The sequence below is a fragment of the Rosa chinensis genome, chromosome 5 (assembly GCF_002994745.2).
Source record: "Rosa chinensis cultivar Old Blush chromosome 5, RchiOBHm-V2, whole genome shotgun sequence".
In the NCBI taxonomy this organism is placed as follows: domain Eukaryota; kingdom Viridiplantae; phylum Streptophyta; class Magnoliopsida; order Rosales; family Rosaceae; genus Rosa; species Rosa chinensis.
In genome coordinates, this window is record NC_037092.1 from 7,662,247 (window position 1) to 7,679,287 (window position 17,041).

General features: G+C 41.5%; 2 protein-coding genes across 2 annotated transcripts; both read left to right on the plus strand.

Moving 5' to 3' along the window:
- The first annotated feature begins 2,991 nt into the window (after nt 1–2,991).
- Nucleotides 2,992–3,876, plus strand: LOC112201456. The gene is made up of 3 exons (XM_024342330.2): nt 2,992–3,113; nt 3,220–3,366; nt 3,462–3,876. The coding sequence occupies exons 1-3, from the start codon at nt 3,036–3,038 to the stop codon at nt 3,747–3,749; spliced, it is 513 nt and encodes a 170-aa protein (XP_024198098.1). The 5' UTR covers nt 2,992–3,035; the 3' UTR covers nt 3,750–3,876.
- An 11,523-nt stretch (nt 3,877–15,399) lies between these two features.
- Nucleotides 15,400–17,041, plus strand: LOC112168456 (probable WRKY transcription factor 65). Its single transcript, XM_024305576.2, has 3 exons — nt 15,400–15,725; nt 15,831–15,968; nt 16,281–17,041. Exons 1-3 carry the CDS (start codon nt 15,553–15,555, stop codon nt 16,801–16,803), a joined length of 834 nt encoding a protein of 277 aa, XP_024161344.1. The 5' UTR covers nt 15,400–15,552; the 3' UTR covers nt 16,804–17,041.

The window sequence follows — 17,041 nt, forward strand, 5'->3', positions numbered from 1 at the left end:
GGTAAATTCACGCACTTTTATTCTAACAAAAACCTAGACACCTCGAAGCTTACATAAAATGGTTCCAACTAAGGCACTGGTTTTTGCGACCCAAACAAAAATTAAACGGCACTATGGGCCATAGAGACCCACAACATCCAATCCCCTAGCAATAGGGTAATCCAGCCCCAATCCCTAGCAAACAGAGTCCAAGCCGGAAGTTGTAGGACCCAGCCCACCCACTTCCAGCCATACCACAAACCCTCCAAACAGCCCCAGGCCCAGCTGGCCCAATAGGGCGAAATTGCTAAGGGAACCCCAAGCACTCCGTCACAGCCGTCCAAGCTGCCGCAGCCACCCCCGTGAATCGCCACCCTAAAGGGATCAGATTCCGAACAGAAACCATCACCGCCTCCAGCCAAAGTACCCCCTCCACCATCGAAGACCTGATACTCCGCCGTCTTGAAGCAAAGGCAGCCCACTGCTCCATTACCAACGTCGGAAGACAACGAGAAACTGGAGCAGAAGACGAAGCCAGCAGCTCGCCTAGATTCCTCATTTGGATGCACACAGCCCTGCCACCAAGCCTTACCACCTCCAACAGAATCAAGTTGGCCGCCGCTTTGGACGCTACCACCACCATCAATCGACGGATCAAGACCAGATCCATCATCAGTGTCAACGGGACCATCGAACCGGATCTGATGGTGATCAAGGGTAGATCCCTCATCACCACCAAACCAGATCTCACCATCTTCACTCGGCCCCGATCGAGACAGCCGGTCGACCCACCAAGCAAAGTCATCAAGATCGACATCACCCTCGCCACCAAAACTCAAAACTACCACAGGAACATCGTCACCAAAAGCAACGAAGAAGAGAAGAATCAGCCAGAGAATGGCCATGGCCTCTATTGGCAAGCAATAAAGGAAGTCGGAGAAGCCGCCGCCGTAAAGGAGAGGTTTCTCAACCCTAGCAGAGAGGCGGCTAGGTCAAAGTGTTATCTAAATTCAAGTCTTAATGCTATAAAAAAAAAAAATACTAGTCTTTTTTTCATATATAAGTTTCCATAAAAGTTTTTTCTTTTTGCTTTTTTTTTTGGTCAAATAAAGTTTATTAAGTAATTTTTCCACTCTAGTTGATTCCATGTCAATCCTTTTCTCTTGAAATGTAATGAGGCTACATTTTCATAATTAAATAGTTAAATGCAAGTCTTATTCAAAGTTATCGAAATTCCTTCTTTTTCTTTTTCTTTTTCTTTTTCCATGAAAATCAATCCTTGATAAAATAAAATAATAATAATAATAATATAACAAGAGGCTTTATCTTGTGATCGACTTTTTCACATTGAACTATCATTGTCATTGCCCTGGGAGATATCTTGTATTTGGAATTAGGGCATTTGGATTACCAGGCCAAAGGGGAAAGAACGAGATAAAGAATAAAACAGAATTACAGAAGTATGTTGTCGTGTCAGAGCATGTGAGCTACTGCGGCCAGTAGTAAACAATATATATATATAGCCTGCCAGTACTGCCTGCACCAATTATATAAGCAGCACAGCAGGGGGAGACAAACCGAAACCAGACGATAGACCCGTGAATGATCAAAGAAGAGACTAGCTAGTATAAACACAGCACTACGTACTGTAATGCTTGTCTCTATTGTCTACAGCTTCCTCCTCTTCTTCATTATTGACTGGCTCAGTTTCTTACCCATGTTTATATATGAATCCCTGCATATCACTTTCTTACTTCGAATACTCCCCATGCATATTTGCACCGTAAAAGTGTGGGACAAGTATATATATAGCTGTTGTAGTCCATTCCTTTTTGCTCCAGTTTTGTATTATTGCTATTGCTTATATATATAGTATAGCACTGCGTAGTCATTGGCTAGCTTGCCTCAACCTGCCTCCTTTGGCATTGCTCGTAACTCTTTCAATACCAACAATGAACATATTGTCTTAATGTTGGTGTCTTGGGCCTGTCATTCCTCCCAATTGAGGGTAGGGTTAGTTACTATATCCCTATATATTCCCTAGCTATAGGTTTTTTTGTTTTTGTTTCATAATTAACTCTATATTCTCATAGCCAGGGCACCAATTAAATGATTGAGCTTACCCAAGGATAATGAACACCAATATCACCAGCGGAGAGAGACGAAAATTCTCCATTGTATTGATCAACGGTAATTACATAGACATAAGAGTCAGCATTATTGGACCCGTATGTAAGATTTATTTGCTGCTTTTGCACAACAGTATATACGTACACTTGAACTCTGTTTCTCTTAAAACTCTAATAACTTGATAGAGAAATCCTAGCCTTATTCAACACGAACGAACAAGTAGTTCAAAACCGTATGTCGGAATAGAACACGAGTTAATTCGCTTAATTAAAACCTTAAAACGCAAGTTCGAAGGCGCCTAGAAAGATTTTTGTACCGAACTTCACCTATTTAATTACTCGCCTTCTAGTCTATTCTTGTCCTACATCATGTATATTTAACGAAGACAGATCTGAAAAAAGTTTGAATGCAGGCAAAACCATTTAGTTGGCTTGTTAGAAGAGTACATATATGCACCATATGATGAACTTTGTTTCGTCTCAAGTGTCTTGTACCATCTGAGAAAAAAAAAAACAATATATACGACTGATACAGAAAAGGCCCGACAATTTGCAACCTCACCAGGCCATTATATACCGGACCTGTATATGTAAGGATGAGAAATGGTTTCTGACAGCGTGCATTAGATGTTATACACTTGAATTCACTCTGTTTTTACAATATTCCATTTCATCCATTTTTCAAACTTTCGAACCTTTGATGAATATACAGTCTGCAATATTGCCAATTCATATAAGACAAGAAGATAATATCTTGAAAATTCAAGATTTCAAGACATACCCCCATACTGTAATAATTAATTAATTGATGCTCTCCTCCCTCTCGGCAAGCTATAAAAGCCAGGCTAACTCACACAGTACACTGTATCTCACTATACATAAATTTCAAAGTTGAAACATAAAAGAGAGATAGAAACAGTGAGGAAGATGGGATCTTGGGTGAGGAAGAGACTGCCATTGCGCCGAAAGCTTCAAACTCAAAGGAGCCTTACCAGGAGGAAATCCGTACGTACTGCAAAAATATATCACTGGCCACCCTTTTAGCTATATGCTTCTTTTCTTCTCTGCTGCTAACCTTTTAAATACACTGTTACGTGTTTTATATATGAAGATCAAGAAGAGTTCAATTGTCATGGATGCTATGCTCCACATTTACCTACTGAAACTCAAGCTTGAAGCAGCCCACAAAGAGTGCTTAGATCTCATGGCCATCAAAACAAAGTACTTAGATCTAATCAAACATCTTCATGTGCCCGAGGTGAGAACAAATCCCGACCTTTAAACTTTGATTTGTTCATTTTAACTACCTATTTCTTCTTTTCAGTATATCACTTTAGGGATTATGTTGGACAGGAAGTGAAGGTGGAGAAGATTGAGGAAGGGTTTCATGTAAGAGTGACATGCGAGAAAGCAGAAGACACTTTGGTTTCAATCTTAGAAGCGTTTGATGAAATGGGTCTTAATATTCTGCAAGCTAAAGTTTCCTGCAATAGTTACTTTTCCATGGAAGCCATTGCAGCTCATGTAGCTCTAAATCAAGAATACAAGCTGGATGTGACAGATGTGACCCGAGCAATTATTAAGGCCACCAGAAGCGAGATTAATGCCGCAACTGACGAAGTTGATTTAAAAACTAGTTAGTGCTAATCATCAATGTCATGAAGACTTAAACTGTTGTATGCGTTTCTGATTAATTCTGTGTGCTGTGATGTAATATATGTATTTGTTGAGTAAGATGCTGGTACATGTATGTTTCTCATACATATTATTTGACGCAGTCGGATTGATAACTAGGTTTACCAGCAATAAACCTAAGCAAAAGATTCTGGAGTCCACCAGAGGTAAAAGAGAATAATCTCAATTTAATTGATAAAAGATGAAAGATGCGTTCTGCAGCCGCTTGCGGCTGCATAAATAAGAGAAAAGTACCCTAGGGCGACTAACAACGAAACCCTAAGGCCCATGGATAAAAACGAAAACAATCCAAAATTAACTAAGAAAACCAAAAACGGGTAAAATAGAAAAATGCAGTTTTGAGGCCCTAAACGACCCCGAAAGCCCGAAAAAGGTCACACGTCGTGGCATAGTGACGAGTTTGGTTTCTGGCGCGATTCCCTTTCCGAAAAGCTAAAGTGCGTCCCAATCGGACTCCGGAGGCCCATTTCACGTCTACTAGTCACTTTTCGGTTTCCACCTTTAGCACGATCCAATTGTTCTTGAAATTGGACCGCCATCTGTTCTACATCAGTCTCCTCCACCTCCGAAGAACTCGACCCCGAGTTCTCTTCAGGATAAAGAGCCTCATCTTCACGAAACTCATGCAGATCAGCAACATTGAAAGTGTTAGAAATGCCCATTGAATCTGGAAGTGCAACAACATATGCATTATCATTGATCTTCTTCACCACCTTAAAAGGACCATACTTTCTGGGCTTCAACTTGTTATAGGTACCAACAGGGAATCTCTCCTTCCTCAGGAACACCATCACGTCATCACCTTCCTGGAACACTTTAACTCGCCGATGCTTGTCAGCTGCAGCTTTATACTTGGCATTAGTTTGTTCCAATTTGGCCTTAGTTGATTCTCGAACAAACTGCACATCCTTGGCCAGGCTTTCAGCAGCAACACTAACACCAGGAACTTTAGGAAGCTTTACCAAATCCACCACATGTCGAGGAACAGTAGTATAAACTAAGGAGAATGGGGACTTCCCTGTTGCACTATGCACAGCACTGTTATAAGCAAACTCCACCTGTGGTAAAGCATAATCCCATTGTTTGGGCCTATCTCCACAAACACTCCGAACCATGTTACCCAAGGTTCTATTAGTAACCTCTGTCTGTCCATCAGTTTGAGGATGAGCTGTGCTGCTACGGTTCAAAGTTGTTCCAAACATCCTCCACAAGGTAATCCAGAAATGGCTAAGGAACTTGGTGTCTCGGTCAGATGTAATGGACTTGGGTACTCCATGCAAACGAACCACTTCTCTGAAGAACAGTTTAGCTATATTAGAAGCATCAGCAGTCTTCTTACATGCGATGAAATGCACCATCTTAGAGAACCTGTCAACTACCACAAACACTGAATCCACTCCCCTTTGGGTACGGGGTAGTCCCAACACAAAATCCATAGCAAGGTCCTGCCAAATATCATCAGGAACAGGTAAAGGTAGATAAAGACCTGTGTTTTGAGACTGACCCTTAGAAACCTGGCAGGTGTAGCACTTCCTTACGATAGTTCCTGCGTCCTTCTTCAACTGTGGCCAGAAATACCTCTCCTCAAGGCTAGCAATAGTTTTGTCTCGGCCCAAGTGCCCACTCAAACCCCCTCCATGCAGATCTCGAATCAGTTTTTCTCGCAATGAAGAACTAGGGATACATAACCGATTGCCTTTGAATAAATACCCTTCATTCACATAAAAATCTGCAACTGCATTATTGCTACTGCATTTGGTCCAGATCTCCTTAAAATCAGTATCTTCCTCATACAACTCCTTCAAGAGCTCAAACCCCACAATCTCCTGAGCTAAGGTGACCAGTAAGGAAGCCCTCCTACTCAAAGCATCTGCCACCCTATTAAGAGTACCAGATTTATGTTGAATCACAAAAGGAAATTTCTGCAGAAAACTCACCCACCTGGCATGCATCTTATTCACAGTTTTCTGACTATTAAGGTACTTCAAGGCTTGATGATCCGTGAACAGTACAAATTCTCTCTGAATCAGGTAGTGCTCCCATTGTCTCAATGCTCGGAACACTGCATAAAATTCTTGATCATAAGTACTCCACTTCTGGCGAGCTTCACTCAGCTTTTCACTAAAGAATGCTACTGGTTTCTTCTCTTGTGACAACACAGCACCTACTCCCACGCCACTAGCATCACATTCAACCTCAAAAACCTTATCAAAATTAGGAAGAGCGAGAACGGGTGCAGTACAAAGCTTTTCTTTGATCAAGGCAAAACTCTTCTCTTGTTCCTCTCCCCACTGGAATTTGCCTTTCTTCAAACATTCAGTAATAGGGGCAGTAATGGTACTGAAATTCTTCACAAACCTCCTATAGAAGGTAGCTAAACCATGAAAGCTCCGCACCTCAGAAGCTGTCTTTGGAGCTGGCCATTCTCTTATAGCCCGTACCTTCTCTTCATCAACCTGAATGCCTTCTTCTCCAACCACAAATCCCAGAAATAATAACTTGCTGGTGCAGAATGTACATTTTTTTAGGTTGATGTACAGTTTATTCTCCTGTAAAGCTACCAACACCTGCTTCAAGTGCACCAGATGTTCTTCTTTGGTCCTGCTATATATCAGTATATCATCAAAATACACTACTACAAAGGAACCTATAAAAGGGCGAAGAACCTGGTTCATAAGCCTCATAAAAGTGCTGGGTGCATTAGACAATCCGAATGGCATAACCATCCACTCGTACAAGTCATCCTTGCTCTTAAAAGCTGTCTTCCATTCATCTCCTGGCTTGATTCGAATCTGGTGATATCCACTTCGAAGGTCTATCTTGGTAAACACTTTGGAACCCTCTAGCTCATCAAGCATGTCTTCCAAACGAGGAATAGGGAACCTGTACTTCACAGTTATCTTATTAATGGCCCTGCTATCAACACACATCCGCCATTGATTGCCCTTCTTAGGAACAAGGAGGACTGGAACTGCACAAGGACTCATACTTTCTCGAATGAACCCCTTTTTCAACAAATCTTCAATCTGCTCTCTCAAAATCTCATTCTCCTTGGGACTCATTCGGTAATGTGGCAGATTGGGCAAGCTAGCTCCAGGCACCAAATCAATCTGATGTTGAATGTCTCTCATAGGTGGCAGCTCATTGGGTAACTCATCCGAGATCAGCTCTTTAAATGCCCCCAATATGTTCTGCACTTCCTTGGGAATCACCACTTCTTCCTTTTCTGCTGACAACAACCCTTTTATCACCACTGGACAGAATACCTCAGATTCTTTAAAGGCCCTCTCCATCTCAAGTTCACTGCTAGACAAGGTCAGGAAACTCTCCACTTTCTTCACACCAGACTTCTCAAATTGACACACAGGAGCCATAGCAATTTTATGGTTATTCCACATAAACAACATCACATTGTCCCTGCCTTTATAAGTCACATCCACATCAAATTGCCAAGGTCGTCCAAACAAAATATGACAAGCATCCATATCAATAATGTCGCATAAAACTTCATCTTTATAATGCTTACCAATGGTTACCGGTACTTTGCAGGATTCAACAACTCGAACTTGTGGACCTTTCTTGACCCACCCGAGGGAATAAGGTGTCTCATGAGGTTGCGTAGGTAACTGCAAATATTCCACCAGTTTCTTGGCCACAAAATTTTCGCAGCTTCCATTATCCACAATTAAATTGCACACTTTGTTATTAATGGAACAAAGTGACCTGAAAATATTGCGCCGCTGCCCTTCATCTTTAGGACATAGTAGAACCCGCTGCAACACAATATTAATCTTCTCAGGAGATTCCTCCTCCGCAAACTCAGCCCCATCATAATCGCCATCTCTTCCAACTTCTTCTTCATCCTCATCATAATCATCTATAAGGGCAGTTTGTCTCCTCTCAGGACACACATTAGATCTATGCCCAGGCTTGTTGCATCGATAACAGACATCTCCTGTAGGTCTAGCATAAGGATTATTAAACCTCTGATTCGGGGCTCTATTTTGAGCACCACTAGAATTGTTAGAACTGCCCGCGCCCTTAAAAGGGGGATTAGAAGCTTTAAAGGCGTTTTCTGCTCTCTGCAGCGTAGTTGTACCCTTGGCAGTTGAGGCATTAACCAAATCTGCACTCCTTTGGTAGTTATACCTTTGGAAAGAAGAAGCTCGTGAAGGTTTCTCCAACAACTCTGCTTTCAATGCTAGGTTTGTAACTTCGGCCATAGTATGAACAGTTTGTAACCCAATTCTCTCCTGAATGGAAGGCTTCAGCCCACTGATATAGCGAGCCACCTTCTGGCCTTCAGTTTCTCCTAATTCGTTACGCTCTGAATAGCGTAAGAACTCAGCCGTATAATCAGCCACCGTCCTAGTTCCCTGGACACATTCAATATACAGCCGATATAGAATCTGCTCATAATCATCTGGCAAGAACCTTTCCATCATCAACTGCTTCATTCTTCGCCATGTTCTAACACCCTGCTTCCTCTGCTTCCTTCGAGTGTTCTGCAACTTATCCCACCATACTGCTGCAGTACTCTTCAATCTCCAGGCTACATGCTTAACTTGCTTGTGTTCAGGCACTTCCATAATCTCAAAGAACCTGTCCACCTGAAGTTGCCAATCCAAATAATCTTCTACACCCAAATTGCCCGAAAAGAAAGGAATTTCGGCCTTGACTTTGTAATCCTGGTCAGCTTGTCCATGTTGTTCATGTTGTAAAATTTCTTCTTCAGGTTCAGATTCTGATGTATTATCAACAACTTCACCACGTGGAGCCCTAACTCGCTGGCTTCCTTCCCCATCTCTACGCTGATTATTGTTGTTGTGGTTGTTGTTGTTCCTCTCACCCAACAATCCACGAATTTCTCCGATCTGATTATTCATGGAATTGATGGCAGCGGTAAACGCTGCTGTAAGAGCTTCAATATCTGATTTCGTGACTTCACCCATTGCTACGAAGGTAAATAAAAGAGACAGGGAAGACCTGCTTTGATACCACCTGACGCAGTCGGATTGATAACTAGGTTTACCAGCAATAAACCTAAGCAAAAGATTCTGGAGTCCACCAGAGGTAAAAGAGAATAATCTCAATTTAATTGATAAAAGATGAAAGATGCGTTCTGAAGCCGCTTGCGGCTGCATAAATAAGAGAAAAGTACCCTAGGGCGACTAACAACGAAATCCTAAGGCCCATGGATAAAAACGAAAACAATCCAAAATTAACTAAGAAAACCAAAAACGGGTAAAATAGAAAAATGCAGTTTTGAGGCCCTAAACGACCCCGAAAGCCCGAAAAAGGTCACATGTCGTGGCATAGCGACGAGTTTGGTTTCTGGCCCGATTCCCTTTCCGAAAAGCTAAAGTGCGTCCCAATCGGACTCCGGAGGCCCATTTCACGTCTACTAGTCACTTTTCGGTTTCCACTTTTAGCACGATCCAATTGTTCTTGAAATTGGACCGCCATCTGTTCTACATCATTATTTTTCATCTAATCTTTTACTCTTTTTACCTCAATGACAACTCATCCATTGCCGAAGTAGTAATTACAAAATCTTCGATAAGATGAAAAAGGTTCCCAATTGGGTAAATATGTTCAAGCTTGAGTAAAGTGGTGAAAAGAGATCAAATGAGAGCATCTGAAATTTGGTCTAATCTGGAATTTCTTACTTAGATGCGGAGAAATAATAATGATATCTGTGTGTGTGTGTGTGTGTGTGTGTTTTGTGGAGGGGGTGGGCTTGGAAACTCTTGAAGAAGCCTATTAAGCTGAGGAAAGCAACTCTCCATTAGAATGAAACTTGTCCTTGCTAATAAAGCTAGAAAAACAATTATGCCAAGCCCAAACACAAGGCAACGCTAGACTGACTAGAGTAAAAGAAAAGACAAGCCCAAAGTACCAACTAACAATGACAAACCTACCAAAGATTTTTGGCAACCAAGCTATAGCTTATGGATTTCAGCTACATTTTAATTATATAATATCAATTCCTATGTACATTTTCTACGCTCTTACCTGGCCTTGCAAAGCAAGTAATAACTTAGAATTGACGAGATCTATAGAGTTAGAGAATCCTGGGTCAATCAACCCCAATTCTGAGGGACTCGATCGATATTACTGTTGTGTTATATATATACACACACACACACACACCCTACCGGAAACTATCCGGATCTCACTTCAAATATTCAATTGCCAATCCGGACAATATTACATGCCCAGGACTGCAGACTAGGGCTTCATTGCCATATCCATCAATGGAAGCTTCCGTACAAGTAGGCAACTATTGTAAATGTCGAAACTATCTACTTTAATTTACACGCCATTGATAAGTACAGAAAGGGCTGGCCTAGCCTGCAGCTTGACCCCCAATTATTAGTTTAATCATCACAGTGATAGTGACTCACTCGATGACGAAATGCTGGAATATTTCTCAGTTTTCATTGAGAAAATGGGAGAAAATTAGGCAGTTTGGAGTTTATGCCTTTAGGGGTACAAATGGGGCCACTTTCTTAGTTCTATATATGTGAAACCTTTCGCGCAAATCGGTTAGCGATCGAGTACTAGAAATATAGGTTTCAAGTGTTAGTTGTGGGATATGTAAATAATTGATCCCATGGTTCATAATCCAGCTAACCTGCATCCAGAAAAGAGCAATATATTTCTCCCAAAACCAACAACAAACCAAAGCTAAAGTCAATCAATTGAATTGTGTCCCTTCCTACATATATGGAAGTACCTTCCTTTGTTCTTGTCTCACTAGGTATTCTTAATGGTGGTTGTAGTTTTCTAAGGTGAAAATTAAAATCGATCCTAGCAATTTTAGGTCACAACTTAAAATGAGACGAGTCACATTTTTAACATCTTTCTATGAAAGTATGATCTATGCCAATATCGGCTCACTAAGAGCTAGAGATGTGTACCACTAGTACAATTTGAATACAAATACCTAATTTAAAAATGAATATACACATTGACATTTATTATGTAAACATGAGAGATTCTTCCGTCTACCAGCCTTCAAATGCACATAAAACTACCAAGGACATAGAAGGTGATATCCTCATCGAAATGAGACTGTCCATATATGAGATCCTCTTTTTTTTTAGAAGAAAAGAAAATTCATTAATCCAAAAATTTATAACCAGCGGTTACAGATACCATGAGCCGATAGAGGCTCAACTCTAACCACAATCACCCTTTCTTCCGGGCTACAGACGATCAACCTATCCCAAGAGTCCCGATACATCCTTATTGCCAACCTCAAGAAGAGACTATCCCCTTCCAACTCCATATACCAAAACCGCCAGTATATGAGTAGGGGCATCTCCCCATTACATTGACAACAAGAAAACATCGACATTAAAACAACTAGTCCCTGGATATGACACCATATGACACCATAACAATGGCACAACCATGAAACCAAGACAAACAAACCCTTGCTCAAATGAGGAAGGACTTATTAGACCTAACCAAAAACCAAACGTTAAAAACCTAACAAAGAAAAGTAATAGACTGCCGCAAACCGTTTTCCTGTCCCTCATATTCAACTCCAGCATCCCGGAAACCGCCATATGAAGTCAGAAACCTGCAAGGTTGGCTATCTCGAAACCAACTGCTTGTATGCCCAACGAGAACACCAAACCACGCTGCTCCAACAATTTCATTACAGCCCACCACCGAGCAACAAATGACTTTGTGGTCGACTCCAAGTCTTGGAACTCAGGTTGACAACGCCGTCCCCTACCGATGTCGAGCCCCTGCACATCTGCACCGCATCCCCGCTCCACCATTGAACTTGTCTGAGAGAAAGAGAAAACTAGATACTGCAGCCATAAAACCCGACCACCATCTTTCGCCAGCCAAACACCATCCCGTCCGGACACACCCATCATACACAGACGAGGCTGGAAGCCGACGTCAGTGAGAGGGCGCCGCCGGATAGGCACCGAAAACCCTTTTATTCCCAACCCTAATCTCCCCTGTTTTTGCGGAGCTCGGGGTTTTCTCAGTAGCCTCAACAAGGCTTAAGCCTCGAGATTTTAAAAACAATCTTTGTTAAAATTTAGTCAAATTAAAAGTAGTATGGTGATTAGACTGTCATTGCTGTCGATTTTAATTTTATCCAACAATTTGTTGTATCAATCTATCTATTTACCTTATATAGACTACAAATTATTTATTTGTTTTTTTTTTTTTTACAATAATGGTTCATTGTAGAGATCTATATGGATCACTCATGCAACTAGAAAGGCAAAAGTATAGACGTAGATCGAGGCTTTTCAAATATGCGGACATAGATTCCTACTATGCTCATCTTTTGCCATCACTAAACCATTTGGAAATCCAAGATCCAATGTTTTAGGTACGAAAGATGCTAATTTTCCTCGGAAAAAAATGAAGAAGGTGATCCAATCCCCACCTCGTAGCCACCCTTAAATGGACATAGTTCTAACCAGTCCCAGCATTACACGGATCGGGACAGCATGTGAGTTACAATTTGCTAGAGATTTGATATCAGATAAAGCTTTAATGGCGACATATGCCTCACCAGGTTTGGCTCCTTCCACTACATCGTGGTCATCAATTCGAACATAAACTATTCCTATATACTTTCATATTGATCATGTCGTGCTTAAAAAGTCTCTGTTTGGCTCTCTGGGAAGAAGCTTAAACCAGATAGTCATTTCTAAATGTGAATGAGGAAACCCTCGAGGAACTTTCCCTTCCTTGAAAATATAGGGAGGAGAAGGGGCATGGTGGACGCAGTGAGTGATAAGATACATTAAAATAGACATTAGGGTTAGGGTTTTGTAGAGTATACACCATAAAGAACTATTAAAAGTGACATACACGTACATTGCTTCACGGCATTCATGAGGTCTAGAAGGCTTAGATTAATAGGGGATTTTGATATTTTTGATGTAACAAATTGGCCAATTGGCATTTTCCATCCCTTTTGAGTTTTGAGCTAGACTGGGTCAAATTCTGAGGCTTGATATTAAGCGTCTGCCAAATTCTAAGGTTTGGAGCTATGCCACTATGCCAGATGCCACTTTCTATAGGACCCTTTCTATAAAGCTAAGGGGATCCAATTATATCCAAATCTTGGTGGTTTTTTAATTTTGGCTTTGTCTTTGAGCTATGAGACATCACCCTTAAAACTTTTTTTTTTTTTTTATGAATATTTATTTTTCAAAAGAGAATTAGGCGAAATTAGATTTTTAACGTTAAAATATAACAAGCGTAAACTATTGCTTAAATATGCCTAGTTAATTAATGGAAAATATAGCGTTCAAGTTTACGTGCGCTTTTTTTCTCTCTCTTGACCTAGCGCTCTGCTAGGGTTTATCGTCGGCCTCCTCCTTCGAAAAATTCCCAAACTTTCAAACTTCAATGGTCATGGCCATTGGCAGCCTTGTGGCTAATTGTCTTTTTCTTTTTGCTGCGTTCGATTTGGCGCTTGGAGTACCAACTTGGACAAGGAGCCCTGTGGTTCCTGTCAAAGACGGTCGTTGTGTTTTCATGGCTGATCTGAGGCTGAAATCCGATGGTTTGAAGCCGTGGTGGTCTGCGGCAGATCGGCGCGTCTGGATCTTGGATGAAGGTCGTGGGGTGGGTGACCGTGGCGAGCGTATCACAGTTGGATTTGATGGTGTTCTCTATCTCAAAGGCGGGGCCTTCCTGGATCATGGCTGGTTCACAGCGGCAAGTTATGGTGACCCTGTTCCCGATCTGGGTCTCGCATCTAAGCTCTGGGTTGGTGGTTGGCGGGAGCGCTACTGCGGTGGGAAGCTTGGTTTACATCTTTCTGCTTGCAGCGGCGATCCTTTCTGGCGGGGCTGTGCTGGGTTCCCTGGACACGGAGGGTCTAATCTGGTGGCGAGTACTGGCGTCGTGGTTTGGAGGTTGAAGGTGATGGAATAGTGGCACTGACGGCGAGTACCGATGGTAGTGCATCTGGCGGTCTTTGGTCCTTCGAGCTCACTGGGCTAGGGGTTCCAGTGGGCTGGATTACTCTTTTGCTATGGGATTGGATGGATTGGGTCTTTATGACCCATAATACTATTTAATTTTTGTTTAGGTCGCAAAAACCAGAGCCTTAGTTGAAACCTTTTTATGTCTGCTTCGAGGTTTCTTGGTTTTTGTTAGAATAATGGTGCGTGGACTTCCTAAAAGGTGGGTGTACTAGGGATTTCTTGGGATTTTATTCTTCTAGAATAGGGTTTTCATGAGGTTCTAAGGAACGATTCTTTCTGTCGTCTCCATAGGGGTGTTTCGTTTTTGTACTGCTTGCTGAATTTAATGAAAGGGCTGACCTATTACTCTCAACAACAAAAAATTAATGGAAAATATGATTGTTTTCCACCTTTCTATAATTCTTTTTGAGCATATAGTATGGAAATTATGAACACAATTCGATCTGGCTTTAATAAAAAAAATGGGCATAAGTGTATGTCATTAAGGGATTGGTTAACCTAGCTAATAATTAAGAGCTTAATAAAGAACACATAGCTGTATTTGACTTTTCTTATTAAATAATTAAGGGGAACTTGATCTGAATTATTGGATGGGGGTAAGAGCTAGCCAGGGAATAGGGATAGCCCTTTTGAACAAAGAAATACAAAAACAAAATTGATGAGATCATTATAATATGTCATTAGAGACATTAATATAAGTAGGCCTTTAAAATACAACATTATCTTGTCATTTCAATAATCATATGCATAATTAATCATGTCCCTTGGTTAGGGTGAAAGTTAAGTCCATATGAACTAAATCAATAACTTGGTCTCCATTGAATTTGAGGGTGAGATCAAATTTGGTATATACTTGTATATCATTAACTTAGGAATGAAGGAGGAGGCTCTCGCATACTAGCATATAGTAGACATGCATGTATAAAGGTGTAACTAAAATTAAGCATTAATACTCCAAAATAATATTTTAAATGAGCCCAAGTGTCTTTTTTGTTTTCTCATTTTCATTTGTCACTCTTAACACAAAACTACTCATAATTGAACTTTAGTCGATTTAGATTGAATAATTTATTTTCAAGCTACATTAGAAAGAAATCGAACTTTTAACTTATCTCAAACACAAATTATTTTGCTAATTATAGAATGAAATCTCTCTACACTTGATTGTTTTTAAAACCAACTAAAAATCTTAAAAATTCACTAATAAATTACTTTCACGATCGCACATTCTTTATAAAGATAAACAAATTTCGCTTTTGTTCGAAATTGAAAAAGCAAAAGCATTCCATCCAAAAAAAATTATGGACTTATCTCTTCATGAGTGGAGCTATGGACATGGAGATCAAAGATTGAGAAGTGTCTCTTTCAAAATTGCAATGTGACATTTTTGAGTAGCTTGGGCAAAAAAAGAAGTGAAATGGGTCAGAAAAAATTGATGAGAAAAATCCATTATAGGGGGCTTAAATAAAAGGATTTTTGTCTATTTACCCCATTGTGACAATAAAAAAAAGACACATTTGGGTTGCACGTCCTTTATTAAACAATTCCCCCACAACCCATTTGTCAATGTGGCGGCCAATTTTTTAAGGACCCACCTCCCGATTTCTACACCTCCCTCCCCTCCCTCCATTTGTTTCTTCCTCCCCATCAAAAACCACCCAACCCTTCTCCATCCTCCCTCTCTCTTTCTGCTCTCAGCAGCCACTTTGTGTCTTCCACAAGCCTCATCATCAAAACCATCAAGTTCCCACTTCTAGCTTTCAGAAATGGGCTCCCCCACATTCTTCAATAAACACTTCATGAGTGATATTGATCACGACGATTACAACAACAACACGAGCTCCACCCCGGAAAACAGCTCCGGCTCCCCTCCTCCTCCTCCTCCTCCCGCCTTCAACGACGTCGTCTACTCCAAGATCGCTTCGTCTCCCAAGAAAAGGTACGTGTCTATCTCTCAATTCGTAAATTAGCTAGCTAGCTAGCTCATGTATGTAATCAATTCGATCACCGGTATGAAATTAACGTTTGAATTTCTTGTTTACAGTAGCCGGCGGGCTGTACAGAAGAGAGTGGTGTCAGTCCCTATCAAGGAAAACAGTAACACAAACACTCCCCCGCCGTCGGATTCATGGGCCTGGAGAAAGTACGGCCAGAAACCCATCAAGGGCTCACCTTACCCCAGGTAATTATCAATTCAATCCATCAAACCAATACTACACGTACACTGAATTTTGATTTGCCGATTGTTCTACGATATTCTGTCAAGTATTGAAACTCTAGATTCTGGAACCGTTAGATTGCAAATTGTTTGAAATTTGAGTTCCGACTTCTGCACTCTCTCAAAGTTTCAATAAGCCGAAGCACTATTGTTAAATTGTAAATTGTTTGAAATTTGAATTTTAACTTCAGCGCTATTTCAATAATTGGGAGCGCTATATAACGGACCGATTTAACGGAACTGATTTGCGGTTTTGTTTGTTTTTGAATTGGGCAGAGGGTATTACAGGTGCAGTAGCTCAAAGGGGTGTCCAGCGAGGAAGCAGGTGGAGAGAAGCCGCGTGGACCCCACCACGCTGGTGATCACCTACTCGTCAGAGCACAACCACCCCTGGCCGGCTTCTAGAAGCCACCACGGCACGAAACCCGGGATCAAAGCCGAGACCCGGGAGGAGGAGACGGCGGCCGGCCAGCCGGAACCCGACCCGGAGGAGAGGCGGTTCGCGGCGGATCTGGGCGGCGACGAGGAGTCGTCGCTGGTGATCATCCCGAGCGTCGTGGACGAGTTCGGGTGGTTCGCGGACATGGAAACGACGTCGTCGCGGGTGCTGGAGAGCCCCATTTTCGCTGAGAGCGGCGGTGGGGCCGACACGGATGACGTGGCGGGGATGGTGTTCCCGATGGGCGAAGAGGACGAGTCGCTATTCGCCGATCTGGGCGAGTTGCCCGAGTGCTCGCTTGTGTTTCGGCACCGCCGTGTGGGAGGAGGAGGTGTGGGACCACAAGCTCAGATCTGTTGACACGTGCCTCTCCCCTCATTTTTTTTTTTACTTTTAATTTTTTTTTACTTTTTTACACACCTCTCTCCCTCTCTCTCTCTCTCCGTAAATACAAAAAGAGTTTTGTGTCATTCAACGAATTAGGGGTTGTGGGGTTGCAAAAGGGTATCGTACACCATAAGTTTTTCTTTTCAACATTTTTTTTTTTTTTTTTCATTTTCGAATTTTTAGTAATAAAATATTTTCATTTGTATTTTTC

Coding starts and splice junctions, on each gene's coding strand:
- LOC112201456 (XM_024342330.2), top strand. CDS start 3,036: ATGGGATCTTGGGTGAGGAAGAGACTGCCATTGCGCCGAAAGCTTCAA. Junction 3,114..3,219: donor GCCTTACCAGGAGGAAATCC/GTACGTACTGCA, acceptor TTATATATGAAG/ATCAAGAAGAGTTCAATTGT. Junction 3,367..3,461: donor AACATCTTCATGTGCCCGAG/GTGAGAACAAAT, acceptor TATGTTGGACAG/GAAGTGAAGGTGGAGAAGAT.
- LOC112168456 (XM_024305576.2), top strand. CDS start 15,553: ATGGGCTCCCCCACATTCTTCAATAAACACTTCATGAGTGATATTGAT. Junction 15,726..15,830: donor GCTTCGTCTCCCAAGAAAAG/GTACGTGTCTAT, acceptor TCTTGTTTACAG/TAGCCGGCGGGCTGTACAGA. Junction 15,969..16,280: donor AAGGGCTCACCTTACCCCAG/GTAATTATCAAT, acceptor TGAATTGGGCAG/AGGGTATTACAGGTGCAGTA.